Consider the following 18,312-nt stretch of genomic DNA (forward strand, 5'->3'; position numbering starts at 1 on the left):
ATTTTCGAGGTCGATTTAGAATTTTTTCACGTTTTCTATTTCGCCCCTGTAAGTGATGGTATAACATTTTTAACACACTTTACCCTAGAGTTCCGGAACCGGAAGTCGGATCAAAGTGAAATTCAGAAGTTTTGTATGAGACCATAAGTCCATTCATTTGAATTTAAGTTTGTTAAAATCTGAAAAAAGCTAGTAAGTATTTTGAAATTTGAATCGCCATATAATTCTTGAAACGAAAGTCGGATCCAGACGAAATACAGATGTTTTGTGAAGCACCATCAGACCACTTTTTATAATCTAAGTTTTTTAAAATCGGTTAAGCCGGGGAAAAATTTGTACATATATTTTGATACTTTTGCACATTTTTTTAGGAATTGTGTGTGGGACCATAAGAGCTTTCATTTGAATTAAAGTTTGTGAAAATCGGTTAAGCCGTCTCCAAGAAAAGTTTGTGAAAAAAAAATGTTACATACAGACATACGCACATACACTCACAGACATTTCACGTTCTCGATGAACTAAGTTCAGAATTCAGTTTCAGTTACAAATTCTGAATTCAATTCCAAAACTCAGTCGCAGAATCCTTTTTAAGACTTCAGGGTTAGAATTCAAAATCCAGGATTCAGTTCCAGAGTACTCAGTTACAGAATTCAACTTAAAAATTCTGTTCTAAAACGCAGATACAGAAATCAATTCCAAAATTTAACTCCAAAATCCTGTTTCAGACTCATTTAGTTCCAAAAACCTGTTTCAGAACGTGGATTCAGAACTGAGTTCCAATATTTAATTACAGAATACATGCCCAGAATTCATTTGCAAAATTCAATTCTAAAATTTATGTTCCAAATGTAGCTTCAAAATTTAGATCCGGAAATTAATTTAGTTGAAAATACAGTTCTTATATTCGGTGCCGAATTTCAGCTCCTTAATTCAACACCAGATATCATTTGAATTCAGAACCTAGGTCCTGAGTTCATGTCCAGATAATTCAGATTCGGAATTCAATTAAAAAATTCTGTTTCAGAATTCGTTGTCTATTCTGAATTCAGAATCTGATGCAAAGCAAAGCCTTGGTATTACATTCCTGTAGTGGAATTTGACCTTCTGTTTCAACAGACTTCGCAGCCGATTCACAGTGTACAGAACCATTGCATGGCTGGTGTTACGATTCTACTGACACTACGACTCATTCCAGGTCAGGGCTCGAACATACGACAACTGATTTGTAAGACCAGTGCCCTAAGCATTGAACCGCCAACCCGGGACAATCAGAATCTGATGCAAATGCCGTTTATGGAACTTGTATTTGGATTCAGAACTGAGCGTGGTTGTGGACTTCGACCTTTATATCACTGATCCTGGACCTAGGAGTTCGGAGCCCTCAACCTGGAGTTAGAACCAGACCTGGATTCTCCATATTACGGATCCAGTTCCTGGTCCAAATCTAGTAATACGGTAAGATCTGATCCAGTTCTAAGATCTGGATCTCTACTTGGACTTGGGCTAGTTGTATGGTAAGGCAAGTTTCAACTGCCTTTTCGCATCGCATTTTAATCGTATTCACGTTATCCGGTTATGTATCTGACATTATATAGCCGTCTTTTTGGGCCTTTTTTATAAAAATTTTGTAGGGATAAAGTTAATATCTGTTCTAGGATTGAGAGTAAACAACAGTCAAAAGAAATGTTTTTTTGTTGCACTTTCACATAAAAATTTCAATCAAATCAAAATCTTTCTAGCGAACTTATCTTCTCGAGCCGTGGTCACATATTTTTTTGCATAAGAAGCTACCAAAAGTACATTTTTACGTTCGTTTCGTCGTCCACCAATATGCATCCTGCATATCTCCTGAGTATCTTTCTTGATAAGTTCCGACTGTCCAGAATTTATTCTAATTGTCCTCAATTCCTTCCGAACCATAATGTTTTACTCCAGGTAACGTTTGGGAATACGTACCGAAATCAATTAAACCAAAATCAACGAATTTGCTATTTTAAGAGCAGACCATTTTTGCAAGTTGCATTTCGAAAACCATCGAAGCAATCGGTGTTTTCAAGAATTCATACAGTAAAGTAGGTTTCAAAAATCCACGCCTACTCTCTTGACTGTCTGAATATTTTCGCTACAACGATTTTTCATGCATCTATTTCTAAATTCCCGATATTTCTGTAAATTGTTTCCTGACGATGGTTCTCAAGACATCGTAAGTAAAAACATTAATCTTCTGACGTTACGTTATGCAGTTTTGGTATTGGGAGCACTTTCCAAATGGTTGTTGATTCTCATTTTATCTATCTACGCTGTCTGTTTCAAGTGGAAAATCGATGACTTTTGAATTATGTGCAGTTTGGAAATTGTTTGCAGCTATAACTGACGGCCAGAATTTTTGTTATCTGAATTCAGATTTCAATCGTTCTAACTAATATTGATTCATTATTGGCAAAGCAAAGTCAAGTCTGGGTATTACTTTTCTGTTGTGGGATTGGACCATTCGTTTTCAATAGACTCTGTGTTTTTATTTTGCCATACAGAAACATTACATGGTTAGAGCTGTGATCCTATTGACAATAAGAATCCTTGAAAAATATTTTTAGAACGGAAAATAATTCTAATAACCAATTTGCGGTGGTCCTTGGAAACAATCAATCAAGAAATCGAATAATCTTTTGATGATTTTCCCATTTCAGTTTTTAAACGATAATCTGTTTCCAAAAACCATCTTTCAGATTTTAATTGATTAAACAAAGAAGTTTAAGATATGATTTTTTTTCCTACTAGAGCACGTTCTAACGCAATCATGAAATTTAAGGATAATATTAACAGTTTCACACTAAAATAATGCAGTTTTGTATTATTTCAATTATCAAATTTTTCATAAAAGAAACAGATAAACTTAATTTTTTTGGGTATACAAATGAAGAAATATGAAAGAAAAATGAAATTGTGTAGGCAACAATTTAAAAAAAAGGCGGGTGGGTAATATCACACACATAACTGGAGGATTTGAATACACTAATTAAACAGAATCAGTTGACTGTGTGAACTTTTTAACGTTCACTACTTCGCTTCCAGCATCGTTACAGAAACTATATTAACTTCTTACTTCTCACTCGACTAACATTTTCTACAATTGAATAATGCGGTATAAATAAAAGTACAATAATAAAACGAACGACTGTAAAAATCGTTTTTGTGGATTTACATACTCAGTAGGGAAAAACTTCGCATAATTTTAATGAAATTTACTCGATGTTTACAACTGTTGTTAGTACTTTTTACCATAATTTATTTAACTAAACCAGAACCAATATTTTGGAACAGGAACTGAAACTGAATTCAAGAACTAAATTCGAAATATACAACGAAATATGCTTCAAAAATCAGTTGCAAAATTCTGGTTCGGATTTCAGATCAAGTATTCAGCTCATGAATTTTGTTCTACAATTATGCAACTGGACTGATTTTCGGAATCCAGATGTTCTTGAAGTTAATTCTGAACTTGAATCCGAACTTCAATAAACGAACTGAATTCACGTTCCGAATTTAGTTCCAGAATGCAGGATCTGAATCTGAATTCTTGAAATGAATTCTCAAACTGTTTAGAAATTCAATTCTGAAACTGAATACAGGAATTAAATTCCGATTCAGCAGTCAGTTCCAAAATTCAGGTTCGGAGCTCTGATCGAACATTTAGTTCCGGAGTCTAGAGTCTGTAATTCATATCCTGAGTTTTGCTCCAGAATTCTGAAGTTGAAATTCTAAATCAGAATTGTGGATATCAATTCCGAAAATAAACTTAAGGAACTAAACTCAGTTCCAAAATCTAGTCAAGAATCAAGATTCATTCATTCATTATTTTAGTTACGTGACTTTAAAATTCACGTAGTCAGGATTCAGTTTTAATTTCTGAACCTGTAATCTAGAACTAAAACCTGAAACTGAATTCTGAAACTAAATTCTAAACTTTAAATAAGTTCAGAATTTGGGTGGACAAGTATTTGAGATTCAGCTCCGGTATTCAGTGTCGAGATTTTATTCCAGAATCCAATCCAAGATCCAGATCTATGTTTCTGCTGCTTGTTGAAAACTGCTCAATTTTTGCTACTGGATATACCTTTCATACTCGTCCAGTTGAACATCGGAATTGATATGTACCTGACTACCTCAAAATCGTCGTCGCGGGTACGAGAATGGCAAGCAAGCGTGATGAGTTTTCCTGATTGTTACAGAATTAAAGAAAACATAATTTTTGAGTTATTTATGATTTATTGGGTACAACTCGAGATATTCACAATTAAGTTCTACCCATTCCTACACCACGAGTATTTTGAAAAGGCGTCCCATAGTAAAGTGAGAAGTATTCACGTCAGAGAATCATTTAGTTACGTTGAAAGTGTCGATAGAAACTTCGAAAGTTGTAGAAAAGTGAAGGTAACTAATTCTATAAAACATTCAAATGATTTGACTTACCTCGATGTTACAAGAGATATTGAATACAAATACCAAGTAATATCATGAAGAGATCGTATTCAAATACCAACTTTCCTATACGGGATGAAAGTGGCAAACATTGCAGCTTCTGACATCGATTTTAATATTTGAATCTTCCAACGACAATCAATCATCAAAATATCTTGAATATTCCCCAGTCTCTGTACTCGGCGTAATGAAAGTGCTTGGAAGTTGTTCATTGAATCAGGGGGAAATAGTAAGCCGGAAACAGTAAAAACTTCGTAATATGGGAACAGCTGTTTGAAACGAAGATGTCGCAAGTGAGCTAGGAGTAACGTCAATACATGAGCATTGAACTTAAAAACCCGAACTAGAATAGCGACTGGCAGAGAAAGTCGTCAATACTACTCCAAACGTAACAACCTTCATAATTAATAATTGTGATAAGCAAAACAAGCCAGTTAGAGTATGGTTGAGGATGTTGTACACGAAGATACTGACAAATTCAATGACATTTACAGTGTGGACCAGCGCAGGATTATTTTAAAAATCGCCTTTCCTATAGCTAGCAACAGAATTGTTCCGATCTGTGTTGGATAGATTTGGCATCTTACCAAAAATAACAAATGGCCACAAAAGCCACTCTTGAAACGCCAGATTTTCATTAAAAAAATCAAACGCTTTAAGATTGTCGTGAGGTGTGAAATGAATATAATTATACAAAACTTGTATGTAGGAAATATGTATCAGCAACCAGTGGGCTTTGTTGATGTTTCTGTATTGATTTGTAGATTTAAATGTTAATTACTTCTCTCAATTTTGAGGGTATTTCCATGTTAGACCTCAATAAACGTAACTACAACAAATGTATGGTACCGTGAAATGGAGTCCGACAGGCTGTTTTGTCTGCGTTCGTCATTACAACCAAAGATGATCAAATCGTATTGGTTAAATGATTATTACTACGTGTTGTTAAAAATCTCCCGAAAGACGATAACAATTCAATCGGTTCTCAAAACTGTCAAACTTTTCTATTAACACCCGAAACAAATCCAACCACTGATTCCGTACTTTTTTCATCCACCGCCTGCTGTGATATTCGTGCAGTGTCGTGAGCACTGTAACTCTCGACGATGGCAACCCCTGTAGGACGCAGCAACCGGGTTGTGAAGATATCGGGTCCAAGAGCGCAACCTAACGCTTTGACAGCTAGTTTATGTACCAACACTGTGATAAAAGTGAGCAAATTTTGCTGCGTGTGTTTTTTCCAGTTTTCTTTTTTGCTTTTTGCCTCTGCCACCCCTTATACTGTGACTGTCAACTGTGAGCAGAGAGAGAGAGAGAAGAGCAAATTTTCGCCGGAATGTTTTTCGCCGAACGTTCCCACCCAGTCGTAGCTAATGGTTTATGGCCAGAGTGCTAGGATACGGAAAATGGGATGAATTTTGCTCGGTACCATATCTTGTGCCGTGCGAGTGCGTACGACTTTTCCAGCATTCCCGCTTCTAGTGCCTGCATAATGATTGGATGGAGGAAATTGTGTCAAATTTTCTCAAGTTGCGGAAGTGGAAAGCAGGAAGTTTTCCTAGCACTAGTAGTGGAATGATTTGATGAGCCGTGAAGTGATAATTTTCCAACTTTTTTTTTCAATGAAAATCTTTATGAATAATTTAAAGCTACTTCAGAGAGCATATTGTCAGCCGTCGATGAACCACGAGACTGAGAAAGGAGCAGCTATTCGGTATGGCGGACCAGTAAATGTGTGTGTCTGTGCGAGAATCTTCATCAAACGCGGGGTAAAGTCGTAGAGAAAACTGGAATGAAAATGTTTCCACTAGAATTTATTCAAATCAATGCGAGACGAAGTGATGTTTAATTTGTCATTTCAATATGAGCTTGATGGTGCGTTTAGCCGTTTCATTTACTCGGCTCGAGTGCTTCAAGTGGAGACGGAACCGTATGGCATGTTTATTGATTGAAAATTTGTTCCATTCGACCAGGTGGTGTAATGGCTCTTCTATGAAGAAAAAAGAACAGTTTCATTCATCGCTTTTTCACGGGTAAGAATATTGTCCTTTCTCGTCACGGTCAGTGCATTGTTGTCATGCAATGTGACCAGTGGTAGCAGGAGCAAAAAAAAAACCATGTGATTGAATTTGTCGAAATGTTTAAACAGTGCCAACTTTTACTCAGTGTATGTACATTGGTTAGTTGGTAGCCGTGCCACACCCGGCATGCTTTTGCATTGCTGAATAGCCTCAGTGGCTTTGTAGTTCCTTTTTCGCAATATGAAAAGCAGAGGTGCGAAACAAGCAAGAGAAAAGGAAGACCGTGTCGCTTTTGAGCCATGGTTTGCTAAGTTTTTCGTGTTCCTAAGAAGCTGACACGGAGACGGAGGTTGCAGTTTTTATGAGTGCAGAACATACATATGGTACCACTTTGGGGATGTTCGAATGTGAACTTTTCCATGTAGTTCGTTTCTTGGTCGTCATATAGAAGAAATGTTTAGTAGATGTATCGTAGCAGTATGAAGAAGTGAGGTTACAATTTCTTGTAAAATATTCCCACTGTTTCAACATTGGACGAAATGGAATACATTGTGCGATGAATACAAAAGTTTTGCATTAAAGCTGCATTAAATGAATAACTTGAAACATTCACAAAAGTTCTCATAACAAGCATTTGCGTTTTTTTTAAAGAAACAATACCACCATGAAAATGTGTTCCTAATAGTGCTCCCATTACTGAAAAGGATAAAGAGAAGTTTTAAAAGAATATATAAAAGGATATTCCAATGCAGTGAGCTCTCCTGAAAAAAAATTGGAAGAGTCCATCACAAAAAGCCAACAGTAATGAAACAGCGCTTTGTACAAGTACACTGTGTACACACTTCAGTTCAATTTTTGAGCTTGCCATAGTAAGTTGTCTGAAAAAAGTGCCAATACGAATTTTGGCTGATTGTTCAGAAACAGATATGATTTATTCCAATATTGTCGACATGCAGATTTCAACAATAGCCTTTGTCGTGATTTTGCTAATGAATTCTAGCTTTCGATTTTAGCATTCGTTTCTCATCATTGATGATCACTTTTTCGTACACCACTGGTGTAGCACTCATCAAAAGTTTCAAAAGCCTAATCCTTTCCTTGACTTTTCTATTCCTGAATCCTGCTGATTTTGGTTCGACTTCCAACTTCGCAATAAGGGTTAGAATTTTTTTTGGTCCGTGCGATTTCCGATCTATCGATATTCCTTGAACAGCCTTACACTATAAATATTCTCCGAACGTTTCTCAAGAATTAATTCTGGAAAACGATTCTTGATTGACACTGCGATAACGTCATCGAATTGCACGAACTCATCTGGTGTGCCTCAAGGTAGCAACCTAGGTCCATTGTTATTAATTTTGTATTTCAAAGATATGATTTTATTATTTGAGCCTGGTTGTAGGATCGCATTCGACAATGATTCGAAACTGTATTTTATCACTCACACCATCGAAGATTGCTTTCGTCTCTGGTCCAATTTGTCGATTGGTGTTATCGGAATAAGCTAACTGTTAGTGTTTTGAAATGTATAGATTTGTCGTTTCCTCGTATTAAGAAGCCAATTATTTTTGTGTACCTTAATGGAACAATCTTCCAAAGAGCTGTAACCTGATCAGTGTTGCAAGATCAAAAACTCATTTCCAATCGCCAATATTGCAAAAACACTAATCGAAAATTGGGTTTCATATTGAAAATTGGAGAGTATTTCACTGACACGTACTGCTTGACGGGCGGGTAGGTTGGTCTAATACTTTTGAAAATCATTTATTTTTTCTTTGCGTTTTCTTATAGTAAAATATTAATATTAATATAATATTATTATTATAACAAAATACAAAGACACCTCTCCGCGCCCCTTATGTCGTTTTCGATTGAGAAAACTGAAACTGAACAAGGGTAGTTCCATCAAACAAACACTTTTCACGAAACTGTGTTGATTTCGCACTTAGCAACGGGGGTTTGTGCAAACTTGATATAAAAACCAGGTTCGAAACTGACTCGATTTTCAGTTCAACAACGTTAAAACTTGATTCGAAACTAGCTTCAAACAAACGGTTTGACAGCATTTGACGTATGTCGAAATCAATGAAAAATAATCATAAATGCTACTTACGGTCAATTGGCAAAGTTTTGACCAATGTAGCAAAGTATAAACAACAGTATATGTGCAAACTTCCGACAAAACAGTTTCATGAAAAGGTAGATCTAGCGTGATATTTTGAAAGTGAGACTTGCTGTAGAGTTGGAGATATTTAGTGGGTTCGAGTTGCTATTAGGCTTGATAAAAAACGTTGATTAATATGGAAAGAAACTGATTATGAATTTTTCGTAAAATGAAAGCGAACGTTTTCAAGAAACACTAAACTCGAATCGACTGTCAACCATAAAAAACGACCTATCACACTGTCCAACGTAAGTGTCGTTTTTGCCAAAAAGTTATTATTGTGACTAAAAATCTCTGATCCGTTGCGCGCATATAAATTGCAAAATTTAGTGAAAAGATGAAGTTGTTTCAACGACTGATTTTTAAATAGGATTTAAAATTGTGCAATTGTAGAATTGTTTTCTTCCATTTTACAGACAATAAATTTCAAATGCGATTTCCTAGGAAGGATCGCAGTAGGCGTTCGCATCAGGTGTGCAAAATGTTCGTTTCTGTCAAAAATTTTTCGTGAATAATACTTTTCGTCAGTCGAAAATGAAACGTGAAATCAAAAGGACCAAATATTCATGTTTTTTGGTTTTCGTGGTGTTAGAATTAAGTGCGGCCTGCTGACAGGATGTCGTTTTGAGTGTTTACACCAGTAAAACGGGTCGGAAAACGAAACAGCATCCAGTTTATCGAAAGCTACGATCAGACTAGCTAGTTCATCTGCCACAGACAAGTAATTTTTCGGCAGTTTATATTTGGTCTGGCAATGTGATCACACTATTCACAGTTAAATGACTGCAACAGTCAAGTTTGACTGCGACAGTTAATACTTTGACAGTTGTTATGTTTGACTGTGACAGACTTTTTGAGCATGTCTGTATTGTGATTACATTGATCAGACAAATAAAACTGGCTACAGACTTAAATATAGGGACCCTATGAAATTTGTCGACCCGTATCGGTCCGATCATCGGCCCGATTATCGGACCGATTGAGCACGATATGGGGTCGATCGTAGCGCTTCCATCGGCCCGTCATCGGACAATTCTGCACCATTTGCATCAACCGCGTCGACCTAAAAAGCTTTATTTTTACATTATGTATCGCTAGAGAAACAGAGCGAGGGAACATCAAACAAGGCATTTTCGAGCCGACGTCTCCCCGATAGGTTAGGTATAGTTGTTTCGATCATAGAGGCTTTAACCTTTAGGTCATTCGCCTCTTAGGGCCAGAAAAACTCTGACCCTATGTTCGAGGTTGGAAATCCAACCCCGATATATTTCATCACCTGAGTAATCAGACATCCGCTCTCTGCTTTGGTATATCTTCACTCTTTTGTTCTACCGATACACTATGCAAGCTCGAAACGCAATCAAAAGCTTTCTTGCACGATGCGTCCGATGTTCGGATTTACTGGGGAGTGGGCTGTTTATTACAGCTTTTCTGCGCACAGTGATCACATTGGAAGAAAGTTTGTGGGGCAGAGAACTTTTCACGAAATATTGCATTATGATAAAATATCGATCTGGTCTCACAAACGGAAGTTCGTTGCGTTGCTACTTGCTGTTCCCCAAATCATATCTTTCTAATACAAAAATCGATAATTTTCAAATGATGAAAATATACGATGTTGTTTGTTCTATGACTATGATGTATATTTGATATGTTTAGCAGATGTCATAACAACAACAAAAAATTGAGATTCTTTCACATCACATGTTCATTATCTACACGTTTGTGACTTAACGCTCACATCATACGGGTATATCTGGTATTACTAAAAAATCCCGAGTGGCACCGAGATCGAAAGCGTAAAAAAATTTGGTTCGCAATTGTTAAGTATTTTTCACGCAACAAATACATTTTCAATAGATTGTAAATGGAATGGTAGATTCAAAAATCAAATGCAATGAAAGTCCATAGAATCATCCTACCTCCGTAAACATGACAATTAAAGAGTTGAAATTTTGGGAAGGTTGTCTCCAGTCCAAGCTCTTTCAAATATGGTATAACGGTATGAATTCGCTTTGGGGCAGAGTTCAGATTTTGACAGATCCACAATTTTATTACCAAACGCTTTGTAATCAAGCCAATTATCGAACTAATGAACGAACGATTAGCTATTGGAAATTCGGAAAATATTTACAAAATCTACCGTCACCGTTCAGCATTTTTTAATTTGAAGTAGTAAGTACTTTTTTCATTAATTCATTATTTAATTTTTCATAATTATTTCATCCAAGTACAAAGCAAAACGTTCCAGTACTATGCTTCTGGAGATCCATTGCACTTTATCGGGAAGGAGGAGCTCGGAAAACTCAGTAGTAATTTCTATCAAGAATTCTACGAAATATGCGATATGCTTCATTATTTCGACCGTAAAATGACGACATTGACAACACGGTTCGGTGAGAAGTTTTTTTTTTTATTCAATAATATAATATAATATTAAGGGTTCGGTGAGAAGTTAGTACACGTGGTTGAGAGATAGAAGTGGGGTCTAATACTCATTAATCGATTTCGATCGATTTGAAGTACTTTTTTGTAAAATTAACAGTATTTGTGTATAGAACTAAAGAGTCGCAGCATCATATCCAAAGAGCCTTGGGCTATCCTGATTCCCGGCTTCCTGTTCCTGAAATAGTGGTCATACACTCAAAAATGAAACTCACTCACTTTTCGTAAAGGTTGCTTGACCGATATTCACAAATTTAGGTTCAAATAAAAGGCTAAAACTCCTGAGCTTCTGAACTTTGCGCGGATGCAAGTGTTTAAAGTTTCATTTTTGCCATTTCTAAAATTAAAGTATTTAAAAATTTAAACCGTCATTTAAAGTACGATTGCCGAATCATATAAAATTGACTAAAATCAATACAGTTTGTAAGCCATGTTAACAGATGGTCATTCGAACCGACTTCATGAACACCGGTTGCAGAAGTGCCTGTAATGGCAAAACTGTTTCATTTTGTTGGTTGTTGGTTGTGCTAATTGATTTTTTTTGTTTTCTTTCAAGAAGCAATAAGAATTATTTCGAAGAATACACCATATATAAGAATGTGAGAATATGAGTAATACGAGAAAGCTATCAATACACCACTAGGTGGATTAAAACAGGTTTTTTATTACTATCTGGTTTCTACACATTAAAAAATAATTGATCACGAAACCAACCCTCTTGGGGAAAACCACGTGTACTCACTTTTCACATTGGTGCTGTAACGTTTTGCTTTGTGTTTGGATGAAATAAACAAGTTTTTGGTTGCCATAGAATCTGTGACAGACAACTTCTGCACAACAGTTTCAGAAACCGTCAAATTTGTCTGTACAGTCCTCAACTGTTTGTCTGTCGACTATGATCACACTGTGATTACATTGTCACAGATAATCTGCGTACTTTGACTGCATACAGATAGGCAGTCAAGCCGATTTTGACTGCTTGCAGACAACTGCGAACCGATTACACTATGATACAGTCAAACTGCACAAGTTTGTGCAGATAAACTGGCTAATGTAATCGTACCTTAACAGTTCAGATCTGTCGATCCAATAAATACAATGATTCTCGTCCTCCACGATCGTCAAGGAGTCTCAAGACTTCGGAGAATCCTTAATCCCGGTTTATATCATGAATCAAATCCTAGACGGAAAGACCGAAATCAGCGTTTTGGCGAAAAAACTAGTTAATTTTCTGATTTTAGTTAGTTATTTTTTGAGACAACTAAAAAAATCTTACTTTTGCTAATTTTGATTTTTTAATTCTAATTCCCTTAATAATAATAATAAAATATTTGTTGAAATGGCTATTTTCTTAGTTGAATTCACCTATTAAACGTGCTGTCATTTTGTCGTGAATACGACTTACTTTACTATGGGGTGCCTTTTCAAAATGTACCCTCTGAGAGAGTGATAAGTTTTTGATCGTGAATATCTCTTATTGTATCTAACCAATCCACATAATTTTTGCTACATGCCATCGGAAATATGATCACAATTTTATGATAAAATTTTCAGTTCTGTAACATAATCTCAAATAATTTAAAATTAAACTTTTCTGAAATGTTTGGTATAAACGAGTATCAAAGAGGATAATTCATAAGGTGCGTTTGCCTTTCTCGTATTTTGAAAGCTCATAGCTCAGTGATCTGTAAAAGGATTGATATAATCTAACTACCAATAGAATCGAAATTTTTCAACTTAAACGTGTATAGCAACAGCATTGAAGTATTTCAATAGTACACTATTGAAAAACCTGTCTCATTTGACCCATGAGAACAAAATACCTGCTGCTGTACAACAAATCGTTCGGGAAAAATGTTCCGAACAGTGCTTAATATCGTAGTGAGTTCCACAATTTGGTCCTTCTGAAAGGCAGGAAAGAATCCCGTACAGCATCCTGATAGTTTCTTTCAATGAAATGCAAATCCGAAATGAAATAATCGACTATTAAATTCTGTATGCTGCTATTTTATAGCCGTTAGGACCGCCCATTAGTGAAAAAGCTACAAACGAAATCACGTAAAAAGAAACCTCTTAACAAAAATTGGATCAGTTTGGATTCTATCGCCACTGCGAGCAGATGTGTTGTGTGTCGTTTCAAAGCTAGTTTCGCTAGTCGTTTTCTAAAGAACTAAAGTTTTCTGAAGAACTATTAGGATTTCTTGTTCGCAAATCGAAGGTAAAAATCCTCAGTTTAGTGCAAATCTAGAACAGTTTGATTAGATTGTGCACTTTTCGTCGTATGAAATTCACAGTAATCATGAAGTCTTCTTTGTTTTTGCGAAAAATGTAAAAAAGGGGGAATGCTTCCATAATTCATACAATTGATCAACTAATTGATATTCGGAAGTGTTAAGGAACATGTCAGTTGTTTTCGTATTCACGACATCCAGTTATGTCTCTAACATTACCCATCCGCCTTTTTTAACTAAGGCACACTTAATTTCCATTCAACTAATTTTTTAGTTGGATTAGAGAAATAATACATTGTTTTCAACCAACATGAATGGTTGAATTGGCTTCTGCAATTTTCGGATATATGGCGCTCTGTCACCGAAAAAACGTTAACACCGTAATGACTACTAGCCACTAGATGGCACACTACTACCGAAAAAAATTTCAGTCGCGGTTATCTTTTCTATATTTGCAGGTATAAATACGATGTTGTATTGGAGAAAAAGACATAAACGAAGCATAAACTTCTTTTTGAAAATTTTACTTCTAAATCGTTGTTTTCTGCATTCGACTTCGCTAAATCGACTCTCTCGCTGAAAACTTTGAGCACTCGGAAAACAAAAACCGAATACAAGTAATACACTAGACGGCGTAGCCCGGAAGGTTGAAGATGCAACAAACTTCGTTTGACATATACAATTAGAGTGCAACAGTCGAAACTCACTTCACTGTTCCACGTAAAAACATTATTACGCACAATCGCTTCAAATGCGCACAAATTCTGAATAAATACCCTTCCCTTACGAGTTTACGGCATTTTTACACATCGGTTTAGAAGTTTAAATATGGATATATCGTAACACATGCGAAAAATATTTAAACAATTTGCAAGCAGCTTCAACAAAACTGTCCTTATTAGCTTTTTAATGGATTGTTTTGCTTTGACACTTCTCATGAATTTTTGTCTAATAAACTTGTTAATAAAACCAATCTCATATTTCTTTTCTTCGTGCTGTCCTTCAGTAATGATGGTGATAGATAAATAGAAACGAATTTTCTGATTTTAATAACAAAATTAGTTGCCAATGAGAATTTCGTGTTGGATTAAAATATTGCTGGTTTGTGTCTAGGATATTCGCCAACTAAACACATTCTCTAACAATAAGAGTTTTTTTTTCAGCAAAGTAAATTCTCATTTTTAACTAATTTTGTAGCTATGTTGGTAATTTTGTTGTTAAAATCAACTAATTCAAAAACATTAATACGAATTAGGTGCAGAGCTAATTTCGGTCGTTCCGTGGATATATTTAGTTATCTGTTTTTTGTGTAAAATTTAAAGTTTTATTTCATGTAGTCAACAGTCAGATGAAACTAATAATTTAGTAGTGTGAATTAATCAAATAACTTTATCATGGTTTCAAGTCTGTTTGAATCGACACCGAACCAACAGTAGTGTAGCAGTAGCAAGAAAAAAAACATCCTGCTGTTGGTTTCCAGATGAGACGATGGGACAAGAGCGCAAGTAGATTGGTGATAAAAAAAGGTATACGATCATGTAAAAATATCCGTTTTCCATATTGACCCACACCCGGTGGTCTTGGTTTTTACTCTATGCGGCATACGTTCCATTGGTGGTGAGAATTTCTCTGCTAACCCACAAATATCCTGTGAATCAAGGAAGGAGAGTAAAGGGATGGGGGGATAGCTCGGGACGTTATACACTCGCTTGGTTAGACTGCTTCGGTTGGCGTTTCAATGCTCGGGCACTTTATTATGATGCACTGCATGTAAATGAATTTGCTCGGCAAACCCCAAACCGGAGAAAACCAAAGGACGGCAAAAAAAAAAGATGGTCGAAAACCACATAATGTCGTGTTGTGTCGGTAAAGAAAATGAGATGAGACATGTTGCTGATATGAAGGCGAAAAATACAAATTAATTACCGTGCAGGTTAGGGAGCTTGCTTTAATCAACGGCTGATAAAAGTTTGCATAACAAAGAAAATGAGTCGAACGTGTCTGTTTATCCAGGATTACTGAAAAAAAAACAGAGTGAATGTCGCAAGAAAAACTCGGTGTACGGCAAATAGGTTGAACTGTTTTTCTGCACGCCAATGTATTTTTGTGTGTGAGTGAACAGTACCTACAAATCATTGTTAAAACACCATTAAGTTGAGAATGGCACGAGAAGTAGGCCAGGTGAACCCGTTTGATGTCCTTCCAGAAGAGATTGACGTCACGCAGCCGTCCTAGAAGAAATGGCACTTGTTTTTCCGACCGAAGAAAAATGACTAGTCTGATGTGGTCACGTGATGAATATGAAATACGTTTCATTGTTCGGGAGTTACGTTGGTTAATGGTACGTATCTAGCAATGAAGGTGCCGTGATTAATTATTGTCAAGGTGCCAAGTTACGGTCAAGGGCCGTTCGTTCTGCCGCAGTGAAATGGACAAAATGGAAAATTGGTTGTTGTGTTGCGGAAATTTCGCACTGCTGCCGGACGGGTTCGTGTCAATTCGGTAATGATTTATGCCTCGGAGTGTTTAGCGCGATACCGACTTGCTAACCGTCCTGCGGTACCCCCGGGAGACCTACTGGGACCTTTTGTGGATTGACCGAGAAAAGTACGAGTTTGTGTGCAGTAACTAGATAGCATTAGTTTATTAAAACCCGGATGTTTATTTTTTGCCAATTACATTTTTTCCCCCTTTACGGGTACAGTTATTTATTGTTCATCGGGAAGTTTGTCATTCATCGTCGCAAGGCGGAACCGCACCTGTCCGTTATTGGCTGAAAACGGCACTGGTTTGGAACGTGCTCGCGTAATTACGGGATAATCTTGGAAAGTGGTGAGCTTTACAACGGCAATTACAGTTCGTTGATCGTTGAAAAACCGCTCGTTCTCGTTCATTTGTTTTGTGATAATCGCTATCCGGCGACTTTACGTTTTCCAGCCGCTGATGAAATTTTAGTAGCCATTAAAAAGCGAACTACACCCATTAACCTGAAGTTTTATTGTATGCACTTTTCGTCATCATCATTAGCATCATCTGTAGCGCGGTGTTAATTGCATTTCCATTTTTTCTCACTCCCGTTTCCCATTTCTTTCGTCAACAGGTGACCCTCGCCCTATCCAACACTGTGTCCGACCGCGAGATAGACAGAGAAAGAGAGCAAGAAGAAAGAGAGAGAGAGTACAATGACGACGATACGTTAGCATAGTGACTATGGGATCAGAGGCATGGGCGTGTGCGTGGACCCTGGGGCTTTCCGGTGGTGTCAGGCATTGAGCCGGTCGCAATCGTTAACCACAGCAGCATCAGCAGCATCAGCAGCAGAAACATCAGCGTCAGCCGCAACCACAGGCACAACCACGGCTTCCGGTGGGATCGCAACAGCCCGGGAAATACCAGTACCCACGGTTAGCAGCAACAGTCAGCAGGCCAACTATCGACACGTGTCCAGTTTCCATAATGCCAAGGTGCGGCGTAGTCTAAACGCAACAATCTTCATCAAGAAGAAACAAGCAGCTGTAGCAACAGCAACAACAACAACAACAACAACAGATTCTAAAACTAAATCAGTTAGCAAAAATACAAATAACAACAACTTCTTGAACCACTACAGTTACGGTAGTAGTTATAATAGTAGTTCCAACGGTAGTACTTACACTAGTATAAACACTAGAGAAGCGAATAGCAGTAGAAGTATCGAAAAGGCACTAGCGGCGCGGCGGAGAAATCTTAGTCTCAGCACCAACAAATTGAGCGAACACTACAGCTGCAGTGCGGCGGCACTGAACTGGCTGGTCTCATCGTTTGTACTGCTCCTTTGCATCACCTTATGCACTAGTTCAATTAGTCCTCCTGGTAAGTAGTTATTTGTTTACTTTCGAAAACTATCGAAGTCTATCAAAAGAGATTCATTTAGATAAGAGTTGTACATTTTTTAAAGTTTATTCATGGTTATCAAGTTTAACTGATAAGTTGTATCAATAGTTTAATTCTAACCTAATCCTAACCTAACCCTAACCTAACCCTAACCTAACCCTAACCTAACCCTAACCTAACCCTAACCTAACCCTAACCTAACCCTAACCTAACCCTAACCTAACCCTAACCTAACCCTAACCTAACCCTAACCTAACCCTAACCTAACCCTAACCTAACCCTAACCTAACCCTAACCTAACCCTAACCTAACCCTAACCTAACCCTAACCTAACCCTAACCTAACCCTAACCTAACCCTAACCTAACCCTAACCTAACCCTAACCTAACCCTAACCTAACCCTAACCTAACCCTAACCTAACCCTAACCTAACCCTAACCTAACCCTAACCTAACCCTAACCTAACCCTAACCTAACCCTAACCTAACCCTAACCTAACCCTAACCTAACCCTAACCTAACCCTAACCTAACCCGCTTAAGCTTCAGAATAGTCGTTAAACTAAGTAGTTGTGACACTGTACGTGATTTATGCAAACAAAGGCTGAAACGTCGGACAGTCAACAACATTCATTTGTATTATAAGACTGAGACAGCCGTTTTACAGTTTTCCACGGATCTTATCATCATATATCTCCGGAACCGGAAGTGTTCGCTATTCGATCCACAATCCAATTGTAGCTTTCAAACGAGCTTAGGCTTGTTGAAATAGGTTAAGTAATTTCCGAAAAGATGGAGCAAAAAAGTGGGTTTTTTTGTTTACGTCACTCATACCTTTATAGCTCCGGAGCCATTTGAACTTCGAACTTGATCAATGACCCCATAGCAGCTTTCAAATGAACCTAGGGTTGTTAAAATCGATTCATGAGTTTCAAGAAAAAATTGAGCAGCAAAAAAAACAATCTTTGACGACATTTTCCGACATCCTCGTGCTTAGTCGAATGGTGCATAACACCAGGGGTCTCCGGAGCTTCGATCAAAAGTTGTTTTTTCAGTAATTCTTTCTGTTTTCTATAGAGAAAGGCAAAATAAATACACAGG

At 37.1% G+C, this 18,312-nt stretch overlaps 1 protein-coding gene across 8 annotated transcripts in view; it reads left to right on the forward strand.

Moving 5' to 3' along the window:
* The window catches only part of LOC131432081 (protein turtle-like), a 130,906-nt gene that overhangs the window by 41,287 nt on the left and 71,307 nt on the right, over window positions 1-18,312 (forward strand). For 7 of the 8 annotated variants that reach the window (XR_009229779.1, XR_009229780.1, XM_058598137.1 and 4 more), the window contains one exon: window positions 16,441-17,192. Coding sequence is in view for 6 of the 8 variants with exons in the window: in XM_058598137.1 (XP_058454120.1) it covers window positions 16,565-17,192 (628 nt within the window). In the remaining 2 variants the exon portion in view is untranslated. Of the gene's footprint in view, window positions 1-6,014; window positions 6,249-16,440; window positions 17,193-18,312 lie in introns of those variants that run through there. The other variant, XM_058598138.1, reaches the window with a different exon arrangement.

This window comes from Malaya genurostris, chromosome 2, assembly GCF_030247185.1.
Source record: "Malaya genurostris strain Urasoe2022 chromosome 2, Malgen_1.1, whole genome shotgun sequence".
Taxonomy (NCBI): domain Eukaryota; kingdom Metazoa; phylum Arthropoda; class Insecta; order Diptera; family Culicidae; genus Malaya; species Malaya genurostris.